General features: G+C 38.1%; 2 protein-coding genes and 1 non-coding gene across 3 annotated transcripts; 1 reads left to right on the forward strand and 2 right to left on the reverse strand.

The window, feature by feature from the left end:
- The first annotated feature begins 328 nt into the window (after window positions 1–328).
- Window positions 329–434, forward strand: LOC131152491 (small nucleolar RNA R71). The gene has a single exon (XR_009135990.1). It is a non-coding gene; the product is annotated as a small nucleolar RNA R71 (small nucleolar RNA).
- A 13,271-nt stretch (window positions 435–13,705) lies between these two features.
- Window positions 13,706–14,991, reverse strand: LOC131150539 (vegetative cell wall protein gp1). The gene has a single exon (XM_058101311.1). The coding sequence runs from the start codon at window positions 14,737–14,739 to the stop codon at window positions 13,939–13,941; it is 801 nt and encodes a 266-aa protein (XP_057957294.1). The 5' UTR covers window positions 14,740–14,991; the 3' UTR covers window positions 13,706–13,938.
- A 5,864-nt stretch (window positions 14,992–20,855) lies between these two features.
- LOC131150540 (universal stress protein PHOS32) lies at window positions 20,856–23,712 on the reverse strand. Its single transcript, XM_058101312.1, has 4 exons — window positions 23,183–23,712; window positions 22,465–22,574; window positions 22,234–22,352; window positions 20,856–21,250 (listed from the first exon to the last, which is right to left on the reverse strand). Exons 1-4 carry the CDS (start codon window positions 23,358–23,360, stop codon window positions 21,163–21,165), a joined length of 495 nt encoding a protein of 164 aa, XP_057957295.1. The 5' UTR covers window positions 23,361–23,712; the 3' UTR covers window positions 20,856–21,162.
- Between the last annotated feature and the right edge of the window lie 624 nt (window positions 23,713–24,336).

Raw genomic sequence — 24,336 nt, forward strand, 5'->3', positions numbered from 1 at the left:
GGCACACACCTCTGCACACGCTACAGGCTGAGGTTGTTGTCCTAGTGATAGTAACTGGTCTAATTTCTTCACGATGGTGTGTAGTGTGGGCACAAGGTCATGGCCCATGGCTAACTCATAAACTCCCTTAGTATGGGAAAAGGAAGGTTGGGATGGTCTACGATAAGCAACAGCATGCTGCTAAGAATTCTAGGTGAGGTTCTTAAAGAGAACCCATGCCTCATTCTTATGCTTCGTGAGGAAAGTACCTCCACAAGATGCATCTACCATGGCTCTATCATGTTCAGTTAATCCTTCATAAAAGGTATGAACCAATTTCAACCTAAGGACTTGGTGATGTGGGCATTTGCGCAGAAGGTCCCTAAAGCGCTCTCATGTCTTGAAAAATTGTTCCTCATCTAATCGTGAGAAACTAGTGATTGCCTTCCTCAACTACTTAGCCTTCCTAATAGGGAAGTACTTTTTTAGGAATTCATGTTGCATGGTGGCCCAGTTGGTCACCGAGTTCGGTTCCAAGGAGTTCAGTCAATATTTGGCTTTATCTTTCAAAGAGAACGGGAATAGCCTCAATCGGAAGGCATCATTAACAAAGTAAGGTATACAGATGGTGGAATAGATTTCAAGAAACTCATCTACATGCTTGTATGGATTTTCAGTCAAATTTCCAAAGAAATGGGGAAGCATCGAGATGATAGAAGTCTTAATTTCAAATTGTTTTGCTCGACCTCCAGAAACTATATGCAAGACGGCAAGGTGTATGCATTCAGTGTTAAGTAGTCTTTAAGAGGCCGAAGAGGTTGCTCCTCCGCCACAGGTTGATAGGGAGCTTGAGGTTCCAGGTTATGAAAGGCGGGAACCAGTTGACATTCACCCATGACTTTGGGTTCAAAAGACTCGGCTAACTTGGGACTAAAGGTAGACTTCCTAATTGACCTACGAGATCTCTCAATCTCAGGGTCTATAGGCACTAACTCGGGATCCAAAGAGTGCAAACCTAGCATATACACATGCAGCACACAATCAAGACTTCATAGTATCAAAAAAATAAAAATAAAATAAAAACAACGAAAAAAAAAGCACGTAGTACTCAAAACTAGAAATTGGCTTACTACCGTAACTGAGTCCCTGACAACGGCACCAAAGTTTGGTAGGCTCGCCAAGGCTTGGGTCCTTAACTACTAAAAATAAAATTTATAACCTTACTAACCTCAAGTTCAGTAGAACAATGAGTAAGTTGGGTGTTGATCCTCATGGACTCCAGTGCAGTTGTTTACCACTTCTAGCCTAATTTACCGTACTTTATGTAAAACGAAAAAGGATGAGATTGTTGGTTTTTCTATCAACTATGAAAGCAAGTAAATTATACAAACACTACTCCCACAAAGCAATTCTCAAATCATGAATCCAAATTAGGCTATCGTTTGCAATAGCTATATTCGGTTAGCTATTCGTACTAGGCTAAATGGTTAAGCAAACCATTAAAGTGGCATAGGGTAGCGAAGGTGCACCAATCATCCAAAGCACAATCGAGAACCAAGGTATACCCTCTCCAGTGATCACGAGAACACCCTTACATGAACCATAGCCTATTACGTATAAGTGACTGAATCCCTAGCTATGCTATCCTATCCCCTACGGTTTTATCACATTCAAAGAAGTAAAAGTGTATGGAAATTAAAGACAAGGTATTTAAAGTGCAGGTATTTAAATCAAAGCAGAGTAAAAGAACATGTATTGAAAAATGGCTTCAATTACAGCTCAAAGACTTGTCACTAGCGATCGGGAATACAATCAAGAACCGGCTAATCTACGCGACAGCACCCATAGATCAAAGTTTGTCACAGGTATTCAAAAAATCAAAGCACGAATTAGTACAAGAAATTAAAAGGAAAGCAGTAAATCCACTCTAAGCAGCACCCAAAGACTCTCTAGGTTTGTCACTAACCAAATAGGGGCCAAAGGGGAACCCTTAGCACATATTCGAAGCTATATTTTATACCCAAAAGGGTTTACAAGCATTCAAATTCAAATGAAGAAATTTTTGCATAAAATCTCAAAAGGAAGATCGCTAGGCTTGTGTCTGTTAGTCAAGTCACACCCCTTTCTTCCCATGGTTGCACCCTGGTTGAGGCTCTTGAGAATTTTGGGGTTCAATATTCAGGCTTTCTCGACCTGGTCGAGCCTATAGGTTCTCTTGGTCGCATCAATGGTCGAACCTTGCAGCAACTCACTTTTAGTCTGAACCTTGGAGTCTTCCTTCTGTGACCTAGTTGCCCCTGTGTTAGCTACTCGCACCACATAGTCGAACAAGGTCTTATTTTTTTATAAATTAAGGCTTTGGGATTAGTGGGAAATCATCTAATTGAGCCTTGTGCTTCCCAATTACTGGGAAATCAGAAAGACGTGAAAGGGTTCAAGTTGTGGGATTAGTGGCAAATAAGGTGGTGATCAGTAGGGACGTGGTTTTCGATGAGAAAGCCATGTTGCCCGTACTTAGGAATAAATAGTGAAATAGGTTCCAAAAAAATCATAGCAGCAACGAGCATGCGATTTAGGTGGAGTTAGAGACTCAAGGCAGACATACAGGGAGTCCTAGCCTAAGAATTCAACTGGCAGTGCAAGTGGAGTCAGAAACTCAAGGTGGAGATGACGATCTTTAGAACATAAGGACTTATAGCTCAAATGACCAGCAGTCGCATTGTAGCATAGTTGTAGATAGACCCAAACGCATCGTCAGGCCACCCCCTAGGTATGATTTTGATGATCTGGAGTCTCATGCACTTATCACCAGCAGTGAGGATCCTACTACCTTTTAAGAGGTCGTGCACAGCCAGGAGAAGGGTAGTTGGATAGGCGCTATGGTGAAGGAGATGGAGTCGTTGCATAAAAACCAACATGGTCCTTGGTCAAGTTTCTAGCTGGGAAGTAGGCGATTGGATGAAAGTGGGTATACAGGAAGAAGGAAGCAATCTTAGAAGGGAAAAGAGAGAAGTACAAGGCTTGCTTAGTAGCAAAGGAATACTTACAGAGGAAGAGAGTAGATTATGATGAAATCTTCTCCCCTGTGGTCGGGCACACTTTCATCAAGGTAGTGTTGGTACTGGTGACGCAACATGATATGCATCTCGAGCATATGGACGTAAATACAGCATTCCTCCATGGCGATCTATATTAGCTTATTTACAGGACATGGCCAGAAGGATTTAGCCAACCTAGATAGGAGCACTTAGTCTGCAAACTAAAGAAGTCACTGTATGGGCTAAAGTAGTCTACGAGACAATGGTACAAGAGATTTGATGCCTATGTGACATGTATTGGCTACAAGAGGTGTGAGTACGATTGCTACGTCCGTATAAGGAGTCTTGTGGATGAGTCTCTTATATTTCTATTGTTGTATGTTGACGATATGCTAATTGCTGCTAAATACATGATTGAGGTGAATCGGTTGAAGACTTTGTTAGGAAAAGAGTTCGACATGAAAGACTTGGGTGCAGCCAAGAGGATACTTGGCACGGAGATTCTCTAGGATTGAGCTGCAAGGAGACTATGGTTATCTTAGGGAGGCTATATTGGAGAAGGTGTTGGAGAAGTTTAGCATAGCTAATGCCAAGCCGGTAAGCATACCTTTAGCGAGTTATTTCAAGTTGTCTACCGCCCAATGCCCATGGGTGGATGTAGTTCAGTGGGATGTCTAATGTATGTCATGGTGTGCACAAGGCCAGACCTAACACATGTTTTCAGTGTGGTGAGCAAGTTCTTCTGAAATCTAGGCCGACAGTACTAGGCCGATATCAAGTGGATTCTCAGGTACTTGAGGGGAACAATTGGATATGACATCATGTTCAGTGGACGACAGAGTGATCTATCTATGGTAGGGTACGTAGATGCTGACTGCGTAGGAGAATTGGATAACAGAAGTGTGAATTTAGGTGTAATCCCAAGAGGGGGTGAATTGGATATTTAAAATTCTTGGTCTTTAAGTACTAATTTTGAAAACTTACAACCACACATGCACAAGCTAGTTAACAAGCAGTTTAGTCTTACACAACCTAGAAATTTTAAAGTATGACGCCTTGGGTAAACTACCCAAGGATTCCACTATAGTACTCCTTAACTTGGGACGGAGCTTCTCGTTACAATTCGCTGCTTACAAGAGGTGTAGCTACCTCTTAATCTGCTGCTTACAAGAGGTGTAACTTCCTACTCACGATTCACAAACTGAACCGTTAATACAAATAATGAATAATAAATTTCAGAACACTTAGACACTTCTCAATAAGCTAATGAGTACAATCAGCCCTAAGCACTCTCATAAGAAATAATATGAAGCTCAAGAGAGAATATGTATTTTTCTCAATGATAAATGTAAATGTGACAACCCGAATAAAATAGAATTTGAATAATTAAGAGGGAGAGAAATAGAAACAGAAACAGAAGGAGGTCGTGGACTTCGTCGACGAACACAGGGCCTCGTCGACGAGAAAATACCGAGGGGGTTCTGAGGCAACCTGAATTTTGTCGACGAATACAGGGCCTCATCGACGAAATTTATAAAGGACTCGTCGACGAAGATCGAACTCGTCGACGAATTCTGCTGTATATATATATATATATGAAAAATTCGATTTTTATTCATTTGCAAGCTTCCTATTCACTCTCTCTCTCTCTCTCCTCTTCGGCCCTCTCACTCTCTTTCTTCGATTTTGGGCTAGTTTTATGCTGAATCGAAGATCTGAGGCTACCACGACACTTCCTGGCGAAGTTCCCTACAAGTTTGCCAGAGCAGATCGTTGGGGAAATGAAGTTGGAAATCATCCCAGAATTGAGGTAAGGCTTTTTAAGCCAAATTAGACTTTGTGATAGTTATAGAAATTGACGTACGCATGAAAATATCGATGTTTAATACTGAGAGTTTTGAGCTTCGGGGTATTGATCAGGAAGTCATACAGAGGTTAGCCTAGTATATTTTGGGGGCTATCTCGGTAGCCAGGTAAGGGAATAAACTAAAGTAGTTATTTTCCACGCAATTTATTGTTGATTATGAGTAAATTTGTTTCCAGAAAAGCAAATGTTATACTTGTATATTATAGATGAAATGTATGTTTGAAAAATACTACTATTATGATTAAAATATATATGTATGTACGAGATGCCAGAAATGATGATTTTTAGAATATGAAGCATGACATTAAACGGCATATGCGTGGCATGAACATTATTTTTATGTGAAGTGAATCAAGATATGAATGATTTTACGAGCAAGCATATTTCCAAGTATTTTGAAAAGACGAGTTAAGTTGTACTGAGTTTGACGAATATATGAAAAATGAGTTATTATCAAAATGTAAATACCTGAAACGTATTTATGTTATTGGCGCGAGGCCATGTATTTATATTATTGGCACGAGGCCGTATTTACGATTTTGGCACGAGACCATGTATTTATATTATCGGCATAAGGCCATATTTACGATTTTGGCGCGAGGCCATGTATTTATGTTTTCGGCATGAGGCCGTGATGATGTTATGTATGTTCATGTATTATATGTTATTACAATCAGGATGTTAGTTTAGTTAAGTTCAAGGCTCGGTACCATAACTATATTATAGATCAGATATCTATGTCAAATTAGTGCTAACCATTCCATGAGGGGATGGGAGATAAATAGTCGACGTGACTTTTAGTAGAGTATGGACATCCACCTGGCAATCTGGACCAGGGTGTGACGGGCCCATCGTACTTACAGACATAATTGATTCGGCAATGGTCAACCAGCCATTGTCGAGTCCTGCCTTTGGGCTGCACAACCTGTCATGGGGGGTAATACATGACATTGCTAGCTATTCATCCTGGGTAGATTTTCAGTATTACAGTTATAACAGATGCTTATATATGTTATGATTTATTAGAAAATATGAAAGTACATGACTATCTAGTATGATATTATTATTATTTCCAGAGTTATGAAATGTACTGTATATATATATATATATATATATATATATATATATATATATATACATATATATATATATATATATAAAAGCACTTTAAATGTTCAAGTTGTCACACAGCTATATTTAGTTTATTTTCCCTTACTGAGAAGTGTCTCACCAACAACATTAACACATTTTTCAGGAAACCTAGAGAAACCAGCGGGTCAAGGCCACCGTTGAGTGAGTGGAGCTTCCCTACTAGAAGTGTAAGCGTTGAACTAGGACTAGGAGATTTTTATTGTAAGGTCCTAGTGTCAATTTTGACTTTTTGAAAGATTGTACGTAAATACAGTATTTTGGAAATGTAAATAACTCTGGTATTATGTTTCATGGTTGAATGATTGAGATTTTATTTTACTACTGCTTAGGCTTCCGCTGTGATTGACAGGTGTCCCCGTTACCCATGGGTTCGGGTTGACCACTATTATTATTATGTTATATTTCATAGAGGGTCGCTACAGTAAAAGTATGATCTTTATATAAAAAATATATGTGTATGAGATGCTTCAAAGATCTACACTTTATTCATTATCTCCCAAAAATGATTTTTTAAAAATATGCTTTGGAAATCCTAGGGTTTGCTTTAAAATAACTTTTTCCAGAATAATAAAATATAAAATCTTTGAATCAAAATATAGCTTTAAATATCACATGATTTAAGCTCTTGCTTTCAAATACCTTTTGTATAAATAATATGAAATCTTTTGAATAAAAATATACCTTTCAATATTACAAAAGATTTTTCAAACAAATATATATATATATATATATGTGTGTGTGTGAACTTCGAGTTCTTGCCCCCAATAAATATTTTAAGTAAAAGAATAATGGAGTAGATGAACTTATAAAAATAAAATTGAATGCTCAATAATAAACTTAATCAAATCTCAAGACCAAACCAATTTTTTGTAAGATGATTTGAGTGTAACACTTGGATCTTAAAGATGATATTGACAAATACCCAAACTTGATGTGAATACGTTGAAAGTATGCAAAGCTCAGCAAAAGGTCTGCAAAGGTTCTGCAAAAGTGTTAGCCTAGGGTTTAGAATTGGTATATATAAGTATTCTCGGCCTTTGATCAATTTTCAACCGTTGAGTCATTTAATTAAAAAAATTTCATCCGTTTCTGTGCTGAAGCGCCGTTCTGCGCCACGAACTCGTCAACGAATGTCCATACCAATCGACAAATGTCCTTCAGACACTCGTCGATGAGAATAGGGGATTCGGCGACGAGTGGGCTGTCTGAGAAAACTAGGATCTTGGTATTTTCTCATCGAAGAGATGACTCACTAGTTGACGAGTGTACTACACTCACTCGTCGATGACTCCATGTGGCTAGTCGACGAGTGCCTTGTTTTTCAGCCCTATGATCCTTCTAAAATGTAGATCTACCCTATGACAAATGTATATGAATATTTCATGAAAAACATGCATCCTAGGGTCAGTCTATATGTCATTTTGAGTTTCGCATCATATCTTATGAGTTATGCAAATACAATCGAACCTAATTTGCGAAATACGATTGAAAATTTGGATTGTCTTTATCCTTTTACTCTTTTACTTCCATGGATTAAGTCAAGTCGTATGAGCTTCAAATTCCTCATGGCTTCCATTTTTCCTTTGTCATGTGTGCATGCTTGAAGTATAAACCTGTTCAAGTACTAAATGCACAGATGAGATATTTGTGTTTTGTCATTATCAAAACAGGATTAGACTCAAAAAGTCAACAATTTCCCCCTTTTTGATAATGACAGACACAAGAACAAAATGCATGAATTCAAAATAGACATTGTAATTCAATCATATCCAGAACTCAATATGCATCTAGATTTAGCAATAAAATGCATGAATTCAAAATAGACATTGCAATTCAATCATATCTAGAGCTCAATATGCATCTAGATTTAGCAATAAAGCTCATTTAAAATGCAAAGAGTATAATAAAATTTATCATTTTACTCAACAATCCTCTCCCCCTTTTAGCATCAACAAAAGGGTTAAGCTAAGTGTAAAACAATTTATGAAAAAAAATTCGTAAATTTAAAAATAACACCCCTTTTTGAAACAATTTGAATTTATCTCAGAAAATCTCTCCCCCTTTTTGAAAAACTCTCCCCCCTTTTGACATTTAAGCTCATAAAATAGTATAACTGGCCAATTAAAATATAAAAATGACATGTTAAATAAGGTTAGACCAGAAATAATCCTTAAGCCATTGTACTTAAAACAATACATAAGACCGGCAAAAAGAATGGAGTTCAGAACATGCGGAAACATGCGGAATATGATAGCTTAAAGTAAGTTTGAGCGTAGAATTAGTCTAACTATTTCGCATGCATTTTCATATGAGATCAACGAACTAGACATGCAATGAAATATATAAGCTTCATGATACAAAGATTTAAAACAAAGATAGCATATGTTATGAATTCTTGTTAAGCACATGGACAAAAGATAAGATAAATTTTAGTTTTGAAAGTATTTCTTGCCATTAAACAAGTAGAAAATATTTCCCCTGTTTGATGTCATCAAAGGATACTGGGGACAATGCTCGCTAAAAAAAAACTTTAACAAAGAATATCAAGCAAGCAACATTTTTTCTAATTAAACATTTATGAGCATTCCAAAAATAATGTACCCAAAAAGAACAACCATATGGATCCAAAAGATATCAGAAAGTTTAAAGTAAAAATCATATGGCAAAACAAATTATTGTGGCTAAACATGTTTCAATTTATGATTTTCAATAAGATCATTACGCTGAAGTACATGCCACAGAAAGTTGAAAATAGATCTAAACCAAAAGTTTTGGTGAGCATAAACAAATAGAAATTTATTTTTAGATACTCCCCCTTTCAATTTGAATCCTAGCTTAGATGCAATGCACTGTTTGTACTAATTAAGATTAATTTCACTAATAGTTTCAAGCAGTATAAGCAATCATTTTAAATAGAACATTTTCCCATAAAATCATATACCTAGATCTTTGTTGTTTTTAGCAAATAATTCATATTAGACATGCAACAACCTAGAGTATCTACCAGCATGCAATACACATCACTGCATCAGCCATGCAGGTGACGTTCAATATAAACATGCATTTCAGACGACAATCAACTTAAGATATTCAGTATATCTTAATGATAGTTCATGCTAGGAAAAGATATAAACTATCCATTAATGAAATTTAACCTTTTATTGAATTATAGATAGTGTGCTGCAGTGTTGTACTTATATAGGCATATAGGCATAAAAGATATGAGAGCATTTAAATTTATATAGCCATGAGAGATATATGCTCCCCCTGAGTTATGCATTATCACTCCTTATTATATTATGCCTTTTATTTTCTCTTCATTCTTTAATTTCTTAGCCAATAGCTTTAAGATTTTCAAAGATTTAACCTTGACTTTGAATTCTTAGGCTTAATGGACCTAAAAGTCACAATGAATATTCATTTAAGATCACTAAGCCTATTTTGCCTCTTTTCTTTTGAATCTTAATGTGTGAGAGGCACAAGCTCGAATAACTTTTAATTTTGAATGCTCATGCATAAGTTTCTTAGGCATTTGAACTTTCTTTTAATTGGAATCTAATGCCATCATCTTAGCTATTTAACTTCACTTTAAGGATATAAAGCTCTAAATGATCTGATTTAGAGTTTGAGAGCTTGTGAAACGGTTGCACACAAATACTCTAAGAAAATAATTTATGATTGAGTTCAAAAGAGTATTTGGGAGAATTATGAATTGACCATATTCAAGATATGTTTGTGCAAGTGAATGTGTCCAAACTATTTAGACAAATAGCATTTAGAAATATGAATTCTTTCTTAAGCATAGCTCATTGCTGATTTCTGATCAACCACGGTTGAAGTCTTTGATTATGACCACAATTTTGACCAAGGATTCAAACCAACGGATGGAAAAACTTTACCGAATGTGATCATGGTTTGTAGAGATTTTCCATGGAGAAGATGAATCAAAATTAGGGATATGTTACAATTTTAGTATGAAGGAAATATTTTGATTTAATATGCTTGGTCAACCGAACCTGAATCTACACAAACTTTCGGTCGACCAAACCTCCTAGGGTCAACTATTGACCATTTGGTCGACCACTTTTAAAATGAACTTACACCGCACGGTCGACCGAATTGGCACATGGCTGATTTCCAATGCCCTAGTTGACCAAAATCTTAGTTCAAATTTGACCTAGTTGATCGAACCACTGAATTTGGTCAACCGAACATGCTCTGGTCAACTGAATCTCAAGGGGTTCAAAATCGCCTTAATCTAGTCAACCAAAAAAAATGCCACGATTGACCGAATTTAGTGATATAGTCGACCAAACCTCTCAGGTTGGCAAATTTTTACCACAATAAATTAGAGTTAATTTTCATTAAACTCATTTAAATATTTTAATAAATACCCAGCGTGTCCCCAATGGTTATATTTTTTCCCAACTCTATATATACCTCCCCATTTGTCATAATTAAAAGAGGATTAGGGTTTTAGATTAGCCAAATTTCTCTAAAAATTTTATAAGGCAAAATCATTCATACTCCCATATCTTCTCAAATATATTGCCAAAATCTTCTTCACATACTCATCTAGCCATTTATTTTGAGTGAGATTAGTTTTTTTCATATTCATCTTATAAGCTTAAACTCTCCCTCACTTGTATTTGATTGTGTATTGATTTTTGGAGAGTAGCTTAAAGATTTTCTCATAATATTTCACTTATAAATATTGGATTGGGAAAAAATCTTCATTGGCTTAAGAACTTGCATCCTTATTGCCAGTTTCATAAGCCTGCTTTGTGTTTTGATAAAATCATCTTTAGCAAGCTTAAACCCTAATATCCATTGTACTTGATATTTGAAAAATATTTTTGGGATGTTTGCTTAGGGTTCTAGAGATGCTTTGAATATTCATATTGCAAATACATTATCTTGAAATCAAATGTCTCACTCTCAAATACACACATTGACATACATAATACAGAGAGTTAACACATTGGTTAACAAAATCTCACTTAAGCTTCACATCCTATCATTTGTGAGTGTATTGATTACATCGTGCATATTGGTACATATCTGCTTGTATTAGAAGCAAATTTTTTTGTACACAAATTTCAATTATCTGTTGTATTCCAGGCATGGCCTGAGGGGGTATGATCTAGCCCGTAAGGATCAGTTGTTAGGGCCTTCTCTGCCCCGCAAGGAGAGTTTGTTAAGGTTGAGGTCAGCCCTGGTAATTTGACCTGGTTGTAAACGATACTGCTCCACCTGTTAAGTGAGCAATAGTGGTAATCTTCAGGCTTACGAGCTGAGGCAGGGATGTAGATAGTATTGGCCGAACTCCGATAACATATCGTGTGTCCATTTAATTTTTTCACAATTTATTTACTGTACGTGTATGTTATTCTTCAATAGTTGGTGAATGCTGCGTATAATTTAAATTTCCACATATTATACTTATCTGCGCATTTGGGATTACATAGACAGACCTTAGGTTGTGTAACACTGATATTGGATTAGTTGAACCTAGGTAAAAGTTTTTAAATATCCAATTCAACCCCCCCCCCCCCTCCCCTCTTAGGAACACACCAACTTAATCATTTGCGAAAATCTTGGTTGAGAGAGAGTGAATTTCATTCATATACATAGGGCTACAAATTCTACATTGAGTTCTTGCTAAAGCTGAAAAGTGCTACATTTCAATCTTGATTGAGTATATTGTGTTTGAGTGGATTGTTTGTGTATTGTTTACCTGTGTTAAGATTAAGTGTCGGTTTGTGGATTTATTAAACAACTATGCTTTTTGTGTGCATTTGCTAAATTAACAAGAGGTTGAGAATTTTTAAAAAGAATTAAAAGAAAATTTTAATAACCCAATTCACCTCCCCTCTTGGGACTACACCTTGACTTTCACCCTCTCTTTTTATCTTCCTCTTTCACTCTCCTCTCATAGATCTCTCTCTTCAATCTCTGTACTTTCTTCTTTTCGATTTCTTTCTCTTTCTCTCTCCTCGCTCTATGTTTCTCACTTTTGCAGGTTTCAAAAGACTAAGGACCATGAGCAGAGAGTCTTTAACTCCCTTCCTTCAGATCCGAACTTAGATCAGTCAAGCCAAAGGTGAGCTTTCTCTAATTTCATATATTTTATTTATTCTCTTTTTTTTCTCTAGTTTCTTGCATGTTTTCTCTTAGTTTCTTGTGAATTAAATACGGCTAAGGTTAATTATCTATGGTTAAGATGTGGCTGGGTGTAGATTTGGAATTTTGGATAACTTAATAGCCCAATTAGGCTAGGCCAATTAGGTCTCATTAGGTTAACTTGTGCTGAATTGGGTTTAATGTCATTGGGTTACACAGTTTTGGTTAAACAAGGTTAAATTGGGCTGGGCTAAATTGGGTCAATTGGGTTTTGGTTTTGGCCATAAAATTTGGACCTTAAGCTAGGCTAATTGAGCTTGGCCAAATTGGGTCGTCTGAATTGAACTTGGTTTGACAGGTCAACGTATCCAAGTTAAGGTTGACCTAAGTCCTGGGTCTTCGAACTTGGACCTGATCAAGTTGACTTAAGTTGCCGAGTTGGATCTGGGGTATTCGGATCCGGATTACTGGATATAGGTATTCGAGTTTTTAGGTCTAGCCAGATCCAAATTTGGGTACAAGTATTTGGATCTGGGTCCAAGCTCTTGAATCCAAGTCAATTATCTGAATCTTTTTTGTGAATTTTGTAGAAAATTTTAGGTTTATCAGATCAAGTTGAATTTTGTTTTAAGATTCTGCTCATACCTAAACTTAAATTATGAAACCTTTGAATTTTAAAATTCTGCAATTTTAACCATACCAAAAATTAAAATAGAATTAAACAAAATTTAAAGAACCAACCTTTGTTCTTTAATTCTTTTCTGCAAAATTGTTCCTTCTCGTTGCATGAACTTTTCTAATTCTTTACAGCCAAGCCCTTTTTTTCCAACCTCTCCACTTAAAGCTTTCAATCTTTCTTCTCCCGTCCTTCAATCATCACTTCTTCTCAAATACTCTCAAGCTTGCAATGTCTTAATTTTTCTTACACTCTTGGTATCCAAATCTTTCTCTAATTTTCCCCACTTTGCCAAAAAAAAAAAAATTCTTTCTTTTTTTCTTTCCTCTCATTCATCCCTCTAAAGCTCACTATTTATGGACCTAAGGGAACAACACAAATAACTTCGATTTGATCAATTAACATTTAATTGATCAATCAAATTCAAGCTGAATTGATCAATTTACGTCTGTATCAAACTTTGATTTCACTTACACGTTAATTGTACAATTTCCTACATATCTAATTATCATTTTCATTTATCCTTTCAGGTCTAAAGATGAAAATGCTGACCCACTGAATTTTTGTTTCATTTCTCCTTTTCTGTTTTTTTTTTTTTTTTTTTTTATCATTTTCAATCTATTCAATTTTTTTTTTTGGTTCTTTTTTCCCCTATATTTTCATCATTTTATTATATTGATAAATAAATTCAAAATTTAAACTGAGAAAATTCCAAAGAAAATTGGGCGTCTACAATTTCAATTAACTTGGAAGTATTTTGCTTGTGTACAAGAAAAGATTCAGCTGATATGTTCTTCTCTAATCAAAGAATCATAAATACAAATCTCTTTTACAATCATTCACATGGATCATATAAATCCCTCCAGATACCAAATCTGATAAAATTGATTGTAAAATTCACATCAATTATTCATAGTACCCTAGTCAGGTTCTTGTCGCGCAGAGTGAACAACCCAAGAAACAATACAAGGACATCAAAGATGGATATGGTGAGTGAGGAATGAACCAAACTCCTTCCCTCCCAACCCTCTTCCAAACTAGAAATAAATATAATAATGGTAATAATAATAAACAATTAATGGAGGAAATTGAAGAAGAGATGATCACTTGACCAAGGAAGCAATGGCGAGGCAGTTGCTAGTCATCTTCTTGACCTTTTCATCAAAGATGCCGAACGGAGAATTTGATCCTGAGAAAGCATCAATGCAGGCCTCGATGTCCGTTATTACTGCACTGAGCATGCTGTTGACTGTGCCGATGTCCTTGGTTGCGAGTGAATCCATGGAATCCAAGAGGTTGTCCAGAGCATCATTGTAGCTATCATTGCAGGTCTCCAGGCCTGGGGAGTCGCTGATGGCGGGGAAGCTCTTGGAGGCAGCGAGCGCTAGTCTCGCGTTGGTGATGACGGCCCTGATCGCCGTCTCGAGCACGGAAAGCGCATCGGTTTTGCCCGTAAGGAACGGGGCAATGGTGGAGGAACAGATTTCTGGGTAGTCTGTTGAATCACAAATTTTCTTGATGGCAGGGTTCGCTGCTTGTGCGTGAAGAGGCTGGAAATTTGCGGACGGAGAAGTCGTGCCTGGCGACGGCGACGGCGAGTTCAAGACCGGAGAGGGTGCCGGGCTGTTGGATTGTGTGAAGTCCGAAGAGGGTGCTGGGCTGTTGGACGGTGTGGAGACCGGAGAGGATGCCGGGCTAGAGGACGGCGGCTGCAATGGGGAATTGGAGGCGGGGGAAGGGGCTGATGCGGGGGAGGGCTGTGAGGCTGGAGGGAGATGTGAGAATTCGGAAGCAAAGTGGATGAGCTGCGAGGTGCCTCGGGGAAGACATATGGCTTGCGCCAGAATGAGGAAGATGGAGAAGAAGGAGATGGTGATTAGTAGATGGTTATTAGCGGAATCCATTGTTGTTGTTTGTTTGCTGCACGCAGAGTGAACCAGAGAAGGGAAAAACTAATGAGAGGAGAAATGGAGAGGGTTTAAAGGGGAGAGAAAGTAGGACATAAATGGTTAGCCACCATGAAAACAGGTTGATCCATTGATGCAGAGTGATTGTAGCAGCTGTTTGTTTGTTCATGGTCTACATTTCTTTTCCATTTCAACTCTCAAATCTTTCCACACACTTGGACTCAATGGAGAATAGGATCCCTTATTCATCGACAGATCTTTAAGTTCGTTTTTTCTCTTTATAAATAAGGTATTAATCCACCGCGAACTCCGAAAGAATATCCCATTTTTAGAGTTTTGTCCGCAATCTTGCTGTTGTGGTTTTTCCCCCTCATCAATTGTGTGGTTTTAATTGTGTTCTTGAAATTTACGGGGACTTAACATCAGACGCATGGAAACAAATTTTAGCTAAATCGTAAAAAGTAAAACTAAAACATTAATTTTATAATAATTAAATTAAAATATCATAAATACGCATCGCCTGTTTTCGGTTACTAGTAATTAAGAATGCCAATGAGCTCATTTAATTTGATCTGTTGTATGCCAAAACAGTTGGAATGTTGGATGATGCCATTACACAAGCGGCTTAAGAAAATATAAAGGAAAATGCTGAGGATTTTGTACAAAAATTTCTCTCCAGCCTCCATACACAAAAGAAGAAGTAGCTAAAGACAAATGTTCTGAAAAAATTTGACTCTTTGGTAAAAAATCATTCTTACGGATTCAAAAAATCTAGGGACTGCTCTTAAAGTTTCAAAACTTTTAATAAGCTCCCGTTAAATTTATTAAAAATATACAAACCTACAAATATATTTTGTAAAAAGATAAATTTTCTAAATGAAAGTATATATCTTTTTAACAAATATTAGAAAAGACTTGTTCTTAGAGATATATACACTTTGCATTTTAGCATAATATTTACTTTCTATTTTTCTAATTATATTATGTATATATACCCTTATAATCTTTGTATTAAAATAATAATAGTGAAAATCATTTTTCTCCAATCTTAACATGGTATCAGAGCATACATCTTAACCTATTTTTCTTTTCTCCTTCCTTTCTTGCCGCCGCACACCCGTCCGGTTTCTCTTCTCCGTTCCGGCATCGCTCTCTTCTCTCTCTGTTTTTTTGGTCGTCTTGCAGTCCCAGCCATCTGGTTCTCCTTCGCTCGGCTACAGGTTCTCCATCGTTCTGCTATCCGTTTCGTGCAAGTAGTTTCTCCTTCTCCGACAACTTGTACTCGTTCGTCTCTTCTTCTCCAGCGTTTCTCTACTGCAACTCTCGGCACTCTGCTCCGACATTCAGCACTCCCTCAATTCGTCCTACTGTCTCTCGTTTTCGCCGACATTGTCTCAGTCCCAATCGGTTTCTCCGGCATCCCTTCTAGTGCTCACACCATCTCTCGACTGCCTCTCTCCGGAATCCCTCTGCTGCAACTCTAGCTACTCTCTTGTCTCACCCTGTCTCGGCACTCTCACGTTCCAGCGTCGTCTCGGCATTATCTCTTTCCGCTGTCTCTCTACTGCATCTCTTGACACTCTCCCATCATCTTCGTCGCCTCCTTTGGGCAATCTCTCTCTGTTGTAACTCTGGCGTACGCTCTGCTCTAGTTTCTGTTCGGCTTGTATTCCACTTCCGCTCGGCTCGTCTGAACACGATTGCGGCTCGCCTCTGTTCATCAATCTCCGGCGTCGTTTCACCGTTCTCAGCCCTGTTCATTATCTCCGACTAGTTCCTATTCGACGCTCAAAGTCATCCCAAGCTCTCTCTCGGCTGGCCACAGCTCTCTCTACCCTTTCCTTATTGCCACATCAGCCCCACGGTACCCTTTCAAGCTTTTCTTCTCCACCAGTAGCAGTCACCAGCCGAGAGTTCCTCCACAAACCATCACAGCCTACAACCCCCTGCTACATCTCCGTGTTATAACCCTCGCTCTCTGCTCCATTTCAGCCGGTGCATCTGCCTAAGCCTGTCACCCTCGGCCAGACATTGTTGCATCTGCGGCATCCACCGTCACTCTCCGTTATCTCTGGCTGCCTTCCAGTGGAGCTCCGGTGATTTCCAGCAGCTCAGGTGTACACTGGTCATTATCTCTCAGTTTTTCGGTTGTTCTTAGTTCCCTCTGCAACCCGCTACTCCGGCTGTCTTCTCCAACGTTCTCGGTTCGTGTCTCCGTCCTCCGACAGTTTCTCAGAAAAGGGCGAGCAGCAGTCTTGTCCGGCCATATCTCCAAGTCCTCGTCACCAGCGATCATTGTATTTCTCAGGCGTGTGCTTAGGAGATCTCTCAGTTCCAATTCTTACGGCACAATTATTAAATCGAAGGTTCCTTTTTGGTCACCGCAAAGCTCGGCTTCAACCCGATTCGGCAATTTTATTTCTCTGAACTATTTGACGTTATGGAAACATCTGATCCCTCAATGGCTACACATACTATCATCGGTTCTTCAACCTCTTCTGAGATTGCTATCTCTAGTCTCACAAGCGAACAATGTCATCGAATCTTGGCTCCTTTATCACCCTTGAACACCAACTCTGCCAATTTTGCTGGTAACCTCGCCTCTTGTCATTCTGCTTCTCTTTCTAACACTGAATGGATTGTTGATTCAGGTGCCTCCGATCACATGACTTCCAATTTTTCTTCTCTTGATAATATTCAGCTTCTCAAACAGTCATGCCCCATTAAGCTTCCAAATGGTGACATTGTTCCTGTAACTCACATGGGCACTATGTGATTTTCTCCTCATTTTTCTCTTTCTAATGTTCTTTATGTGCCTTCATTTAAATTTAACTTATTATCCATCAGCAAACTTACCACTGATCTCAATTGTGTTACTATATTTTTTCCCACTTTTTGTGTCTTTCAGGACCTATCAACGAGGAGGCTGATTGAAACGTGTGAAGTACGGGATGGGTTTTACCACTATAAACCCCCCTCCGCCTCTATTTTCCACTCTCAATGTGTTTCTGACACTACTCTTTGGCATCAACGTCTCGGTCACCCTTCCATTTCATGTATTCCGAAAACCTTAAATATTTCATCTCCTCATTTGCCTTGTGATGTTTATGTCAGAGCAAAGCACACTCATTTACCTTTTTCCTTGAATACACATAAGAGCACATTTTGTTTTAATCAGATTTATTGTGATATATGGGGTGGTTATCCCACAGCTTCACTCTCTGGTGCACATTATTTTTTAACAATTGTGGATGACTACTCACGTGCTACATAGGTCTATCTTATGCGTATGAAATCTGATACTTTCACTTGCTTTAAAATTTTTGCGCCATGGTCAAAAATCATTTCACTTGCACTATTAAGCATGTACGCACTGATAATGGTCGAGAATTTCTATCCACCCCGCTTCAAACCTTTTTCCATGATCAAAATATTTTTCACAAGCGCACATGTGTGGATACACCTCAGCAAAATGGTGTTGCCGAGCGTAAACATCGTCATCTTCTTAATGTGGCTCGATGTTTACGTTTTCAAGTCAATCTTCCCATTTCTTTTTGGGGCGAATGCATTCTAACAGCCACCTATTTAATTAATCGCACCCCTTCCCCCAGTCTCAATCATAAGTCCCCTTTTGAACTTCTTTTTCAGAAACCACCATTGTATACACACTTGCGAGTGTTTGGGTGCCTGTGTTATGCCCAAACCACTCGCCAACATCGCAATAAATTCTCTCCTCGTGCTCTGCGATGTGTTTTATTAGATTATCCTACTCATCATAAGGCTTATCATGTCTACGATCTTGAAAACAAAAAAAATTTCATCTCCCGTGATATCGCTTTTGAAGAAAATGTTTTTCCCTATCGTCTCATCTCTCCAACTCCTACATCTTCTCCAATCATTCCTTTTCCTATTCCTAATATACATCCTTCCTACACTTTACTTCCTCCACCAACCACACCTAACCCTAGCCCCTTATCTCTCTCTCCTGCTCCCTTGGTCCCCTCCCCGACACCCCCTTCCCCTCCACCCCCACCACCACCCCCTACACCCACCTCCTCCCGTCCCAAACGAGCTGTCACACATCCCTCTCACTTAGCTGATTATATCTGCCCTACTTTACCAAAGTCCTCCACAGCTTCACACGTTTCAAGATGTCCCTCAGGTACGGTTCATTATCTCTCCTCTTTTTTATCTTATCATCGTTTCTCTACTCAACATTTGGCTTTTCTTTCTATTATGTCCCAACATCCCAAACCCACCTCATATTCTCAGGTTGTGCCACACTCCCATTGGCGTGATGCCATGACTTCTGAAATTCAAGTCTTAGAAACCAATAATACATGGGTTCTTCAACATCTTCCACCTGGAAAAAAACCAATTGGCTATAAATGGGTGTTCAAAACAACACTTAGGGCCGATGGATCCATAGAGCGACACAAAGCTCGCTTGGTGGCCAAGGGCTACACTCAGGTAGAAGGTTTGGATTATCATGATACTTTTGCTCCTGTTGCTAAACTCGTTGATGTCAGGTGTGTTCTTGCAGCGGCGGCCGCTCGGAATTGGCATCTCCTTCAATTGGACATCAACAACGCTTTTCTTCATGGTGACCTCGATGAGGAGGTTTATATGATCCCTCCCCAAGGTTATTGCAAACAGGGGGAGACTCATGTTTGTCGTCTTCAGAAATCCCTTTATGGCCTCAAGCAAGTTTCTCACAATTGGTTCTCTAAATTATCTTTTGTTTTAATTGCTGCAGGCTTCACCCAATCTCAGGCCAATCACTCTCTTTTCACCCGCTCTCGGGGTCAGTCTTTTACTCTTATATTTGTTTATGTTGATAACATTTTCATTGCAGGCAATGATCTCTCCGCTATTAGCACTTTCAAAGTCATGCTCGCTCAGAAATTCAAACTCAAGGATCTTGGCAAATTGAAATATTTCCTTGGCCTCGAAGTTGCTCGCTCTCCCACTGGCATTTTTCTCAACCAATGCAAATATGTTCTTGACATCCTCACTGATAGCGGTCATCTAGGTGCTCGTCCTGCCCACTTTCCCATGGAACAAAATCTGAAGCTCAACAATACTGATGGTGCTCTGCTCTCCGATCCAAACTCGTTTTGGCGACTCGTTGGACGTTTGATCTATCCCACCATCACTCGTCCCGACCTTGTATTTCCAGTCAACATTCTTAGTCAATTTATGCACCAACCCAGACAACCGCATTATGATGCTGTTGTACGTGTTCTTCAATACATTAAGGCATCTCCAGGTCAAGGCTTATTTTTTCCTACTGCCAACACTCTTCAAGTCTCAGCTTATTCTTATTTGGATTTGGCTAGTTGTCCCCTCACTCACCGCTCCACCACTGGTTTTTTCATTCAGTTGGGTACTAGTTCAATTTCCTAGCGCACTAAGAAACAAACTACCATCTCTCGCTCCTCTGCCGAAGCTGAGTACCAAGCACTTGCTTCTACTACCTGTGAACTTACATGGCTCAAAACTCTTTTACATGATCTTGGCGTACCACATTCTCAGCCTATGCTCTTATATTCTGACAACCAAGCAACTCTTCACATTGCCCAGAATCCTGTTTTCCACGAACGTACCAAACATATAAAAATCGATTGTCATATTATTCGTGAAAAGTTACGAGCTGGCCTCTTCTTCACTAAGCATATTCCTACCCACAGTCAGCTTGCTGATATCTTCACCAAAGCTTTGGGTCGTGAACATTTCCAAACTTTATCACGCAAGTTGGGCATTACAGATCTCCATGCTCCAACTTAAGGAGGAGTATTAGAGATATATACACTTTTCATTTTAGCACAATATTTACTTTCCATTTTTTCCAATTCTATTATGTATATATACCCTTGTAATTCTTGTATTAAAATAATCATAGTGAAAATCATTTTTCTCCAATTTTCACACTTGTGATATTTTTTCAAACCTCAAGAAATATCTGTTATATTTTTAAAACCTCAAAAGAGACTTGTCTTTTTATCAAATCTTAGAATAGGTGAATGTTTTTGCCTAAAATGGTAGAGTGGACGGTTGCTTCATAAAAATTCCATTAGCAAGAGGTAATTCAAGTTCTCAACGCCAATTAGATGTGCTTGCAACAAGAGGAGCAAGGAGAATTCCATTAACTTGAAAGGGTTCATGCACAAAATTATCCCATGGCAAGTTTAGCTCACATAACATACAACAACATAACAGCAGCGAACACAACTAAAACACAACAAGGACAACAGCAGCGAACATGTGCAACTTGTTCACTCAATGTTGGATCAAGTTACAAATGAAGGATTATTTGGTACAACATATATTCCCGATCAGAGATTTAGGAGTCTTAGCGGCAGAAGAAACTGCATTTTCAATACATCCCAGAAGAGGAAACAGCTGAGCTTGAGGGGGGAACTAGTTTTGAGGACTCGTACACTTCACCACAGTGACAGGACAAGAACCGTTGTTCACCACATAGTTGCTGACACTGCCCAAGATTGCCCTGCAGAAATAGGTCAATCAAAACCAAAAATCCATTTATCAATCTTGAAAGGTAATGTTTTAAGTGATGGTCTTTGTAGGATTTCCAAGTACTCTGCCTCTCTTAACCATTACAAACCATTTTCCACAAGAAATTTGGCAACAGAAACAACAAATACACAGTGATTCAAGTTATTCTCTTCATGTTTCAAATTGAAGTTTGGAAAAGTGTGGTGATGGGAAGGGGGGACTGCTGCAGTCAATAATCTAGAGATTGTATATTCCATTTGGGAACAAAAAATATGAAATTCTCTTCGTGAGCCAGATATAGAGCTAATACAAGTTCTTCTCAAATAGTGTTTGAAAGCATGCTTCCATTTGAATTTGTGTGGATTTAAATAAAACTCAATACAAATTTGTATTGCACTTTGCTTAAATTTCAAATTCACGTAAATACAAATCCAAGCCAAAATCCATGCTTCCAAGCATAAGGTGAAGAGAGTATGCTGCTATACAACAAAACTAAACATCAACTTTTGGACAAAACAAAACAGCTGTATGGTGATGCAAATTCTCTTCATGATCTCTTCATGATGCACAAGGACAAGAAAAATGGGGGAGAAACAGCTGCAGCCCAATATTCAACTACACAACCAAAATATAAAATATCTATTTTTTTTTTTCAAGAAAACAATACTCAGGAACCTAAGATGAAAAGTTTTAGTTGACAACCACATAGGCCCAAGATGTCAACATTAACTTGTTCAACACAGGAGCCAATTTATCCAAGGAAATGGCTTCGGTGGAAAATGAATGGGCTGAAGCTTAAAATTGGAAGGCATACACAATGAGCCCTAGGGTCTCATCATATAAATTAAACCCGGGATGATTAGCGCAACAAATCTCTTCACGGATATTCACTTAAATGCAAGTTTCATGCAATCAAACCCCAAAAAAATGAACCTTAAAAAGTTGAAGGCAGGTGTTTAATGGAAGCTCAATTACCTCTTGATCTTGCCAAGTCCCCTGTTTCCAACAACTAGGCAACTCAGCGGAATATCATCAATGGCTTCGCATATCTTCTCCCGGGGATCGCCCCAGTATATCTTCAGGAGCACCACAATCTGCACATATTAAGAGAATTCATTTCACTTCCCGCTACAATTCTCAAATTTTTTTAGGAAAGTTAAAGAAGTAATTAGTTCATGAATCTGAAAGAAGAAAACCACAATTAACCTCTTTCTGCTTAGCAACACAGTTGACGATATCCAAGGTTTCAGGGTCAGGCTTAACTCCATATTTCTTCATGATGATAGGATCAGAGAACTCGCTTAAAGGAATTAAAGCTGCCCAAGCAAACAAAACAAAAGCTCAACAGATCACAAACCTTCATTATTAAAGACAGCATGACCTTTTGAATCACTGATGGCCGTATAAACAACAGCACATTAAATTGCACAATTTTGAACATTCATTAAAAACAACAAACATAAATACCCATCAGAAGATTGCCTGTTTAAACCCAAAGAAGGAAATAAATCTGATTTGACTGAAAATTAAACACTCTTTAAATTGAGCGCATTAAAGACAACTACATCAAGAGATTTTTCTGTTTAAACAAAAAGGAAAATCTCATTGAATGAAAACCTGTGATTTTGGAATATATGATTTGAAGGACTCGCAGAAGGCCCTAGATCTAGAAACCAACCAAAATAGACGTAGGCCCTAGGTTTTTCTTCAAATAAAATAAAACGAAAAGAAATCAGACTTTTCTGTTGTTCTTTTAGCTTCATCAGATTATCAGATAATAAATATCTCCAATAAATTTTCAGCTTAGCCGCCTCCCGTGGGGCTCTGCTTAATCGTTTATTTCGACGAATTTAAATTTTATCATCAAACTATTTTTCTCAGAAATATTTTCCGTGGAAACAAACAAACAGAAACAAATACATACGTGAGCCGGTGGTTCCCCATAGCTGCATCTCGCCCTCCTCGTAGTTGCCCTCGGGGCGAATGGTGACGAGAATAAGGTGATCCCCGTCGCGGACAACGTTGTCCACCGCCCATGTCAGCGCTTTCCGGCTGCACTCCGAGAAGTCGACCGCCACCCCCACCTTTCTCTGTCCTTCCATCTCTCTCGCTCTCTCTCTTCTCTCTCCTCAGAGGCTCAGAGTGAGAAAGAGCAATGGGGATTCCACTAATGGCGAAAAGGACAGAGATGATGGTGACGCAAACACAGTATTATGATATTATCAAGGAAGGGGTCGAGCAGACATTCGTTGCGTGTGTGTGTGGGGATATAACGTCCGACGTCGTTTGGGGTGCGAGTGCTCCGTCAAACTGTTTGACCGGTGGTTCACGACTTTTCGGAGTTTGATCGGACGGTAGATATCGCGATAATCGTCCTTCCGAGGATTACGCGAATTTTCTCCCCCTTTCTCAATTATGAAGTGAGCCACGAGGAGCCATTACAATTGTCTACACACTATAATTGTCTAATTTAATTAAAATTCATGTATATAATAAAATTATTTGATTTTAGTATATATATTTTTTATACAAAATATTTCTTTAGACCACATCAAGAAAAATAAAATTTTACTTTAAATTTAATAAACAGGCTTTAAATTTTTTTTCTAAGATTTTAAAAATTTTATGACCTTATTTTTAAATTTAAAAATTTTACAAAAATTCTATGAGATTTATTAAAAGAACATAAATCACTCTTTATAATTAGTAAAAAAAAATTTTTATTGAGAAATATAAATATTCTTAAAAATTAAATATCAAAAGTGGAGAATGGTGGAGAATGGAATTTTTAAAATCTCAATGCAGATTTACAAATTTGTTGAAAACTTAAAAAAAATTTGTTAGACTTATGAAATATCAAGGAAGGATTATGTTTTTATACAAAACCTCAAGTAAGATTGCAAAACAAGTTGAGTCCTGCTGTTACGATTTCAAACTCGACTTATTTTGTTTATAAGCAAGTTTGAGTTCGATTCGAACTTAATTAGAGTTTTCTATTCATACTTGATTCAATTAGTATTTATATAACTCGAACTCGACTCAAGATCGACCCAACTAAAGCTCAATTCACATATCAAC

This window comes from Malania oleifera, chromosome 3, assembly GCF_029873635.1.
Source record: "Malania oleifera isolate guangnan ecotype guangnan chromosome 3, ASM2987363v1, whole genome shotgun sequence".
In the NCBI taxonomy this organism is placed as follows: Eukaryota; Viridiplantae; Streptophyta; class Magnoliopsida; order Santalales; family Ximeniaceae; genus Malania; species Malania oleifera.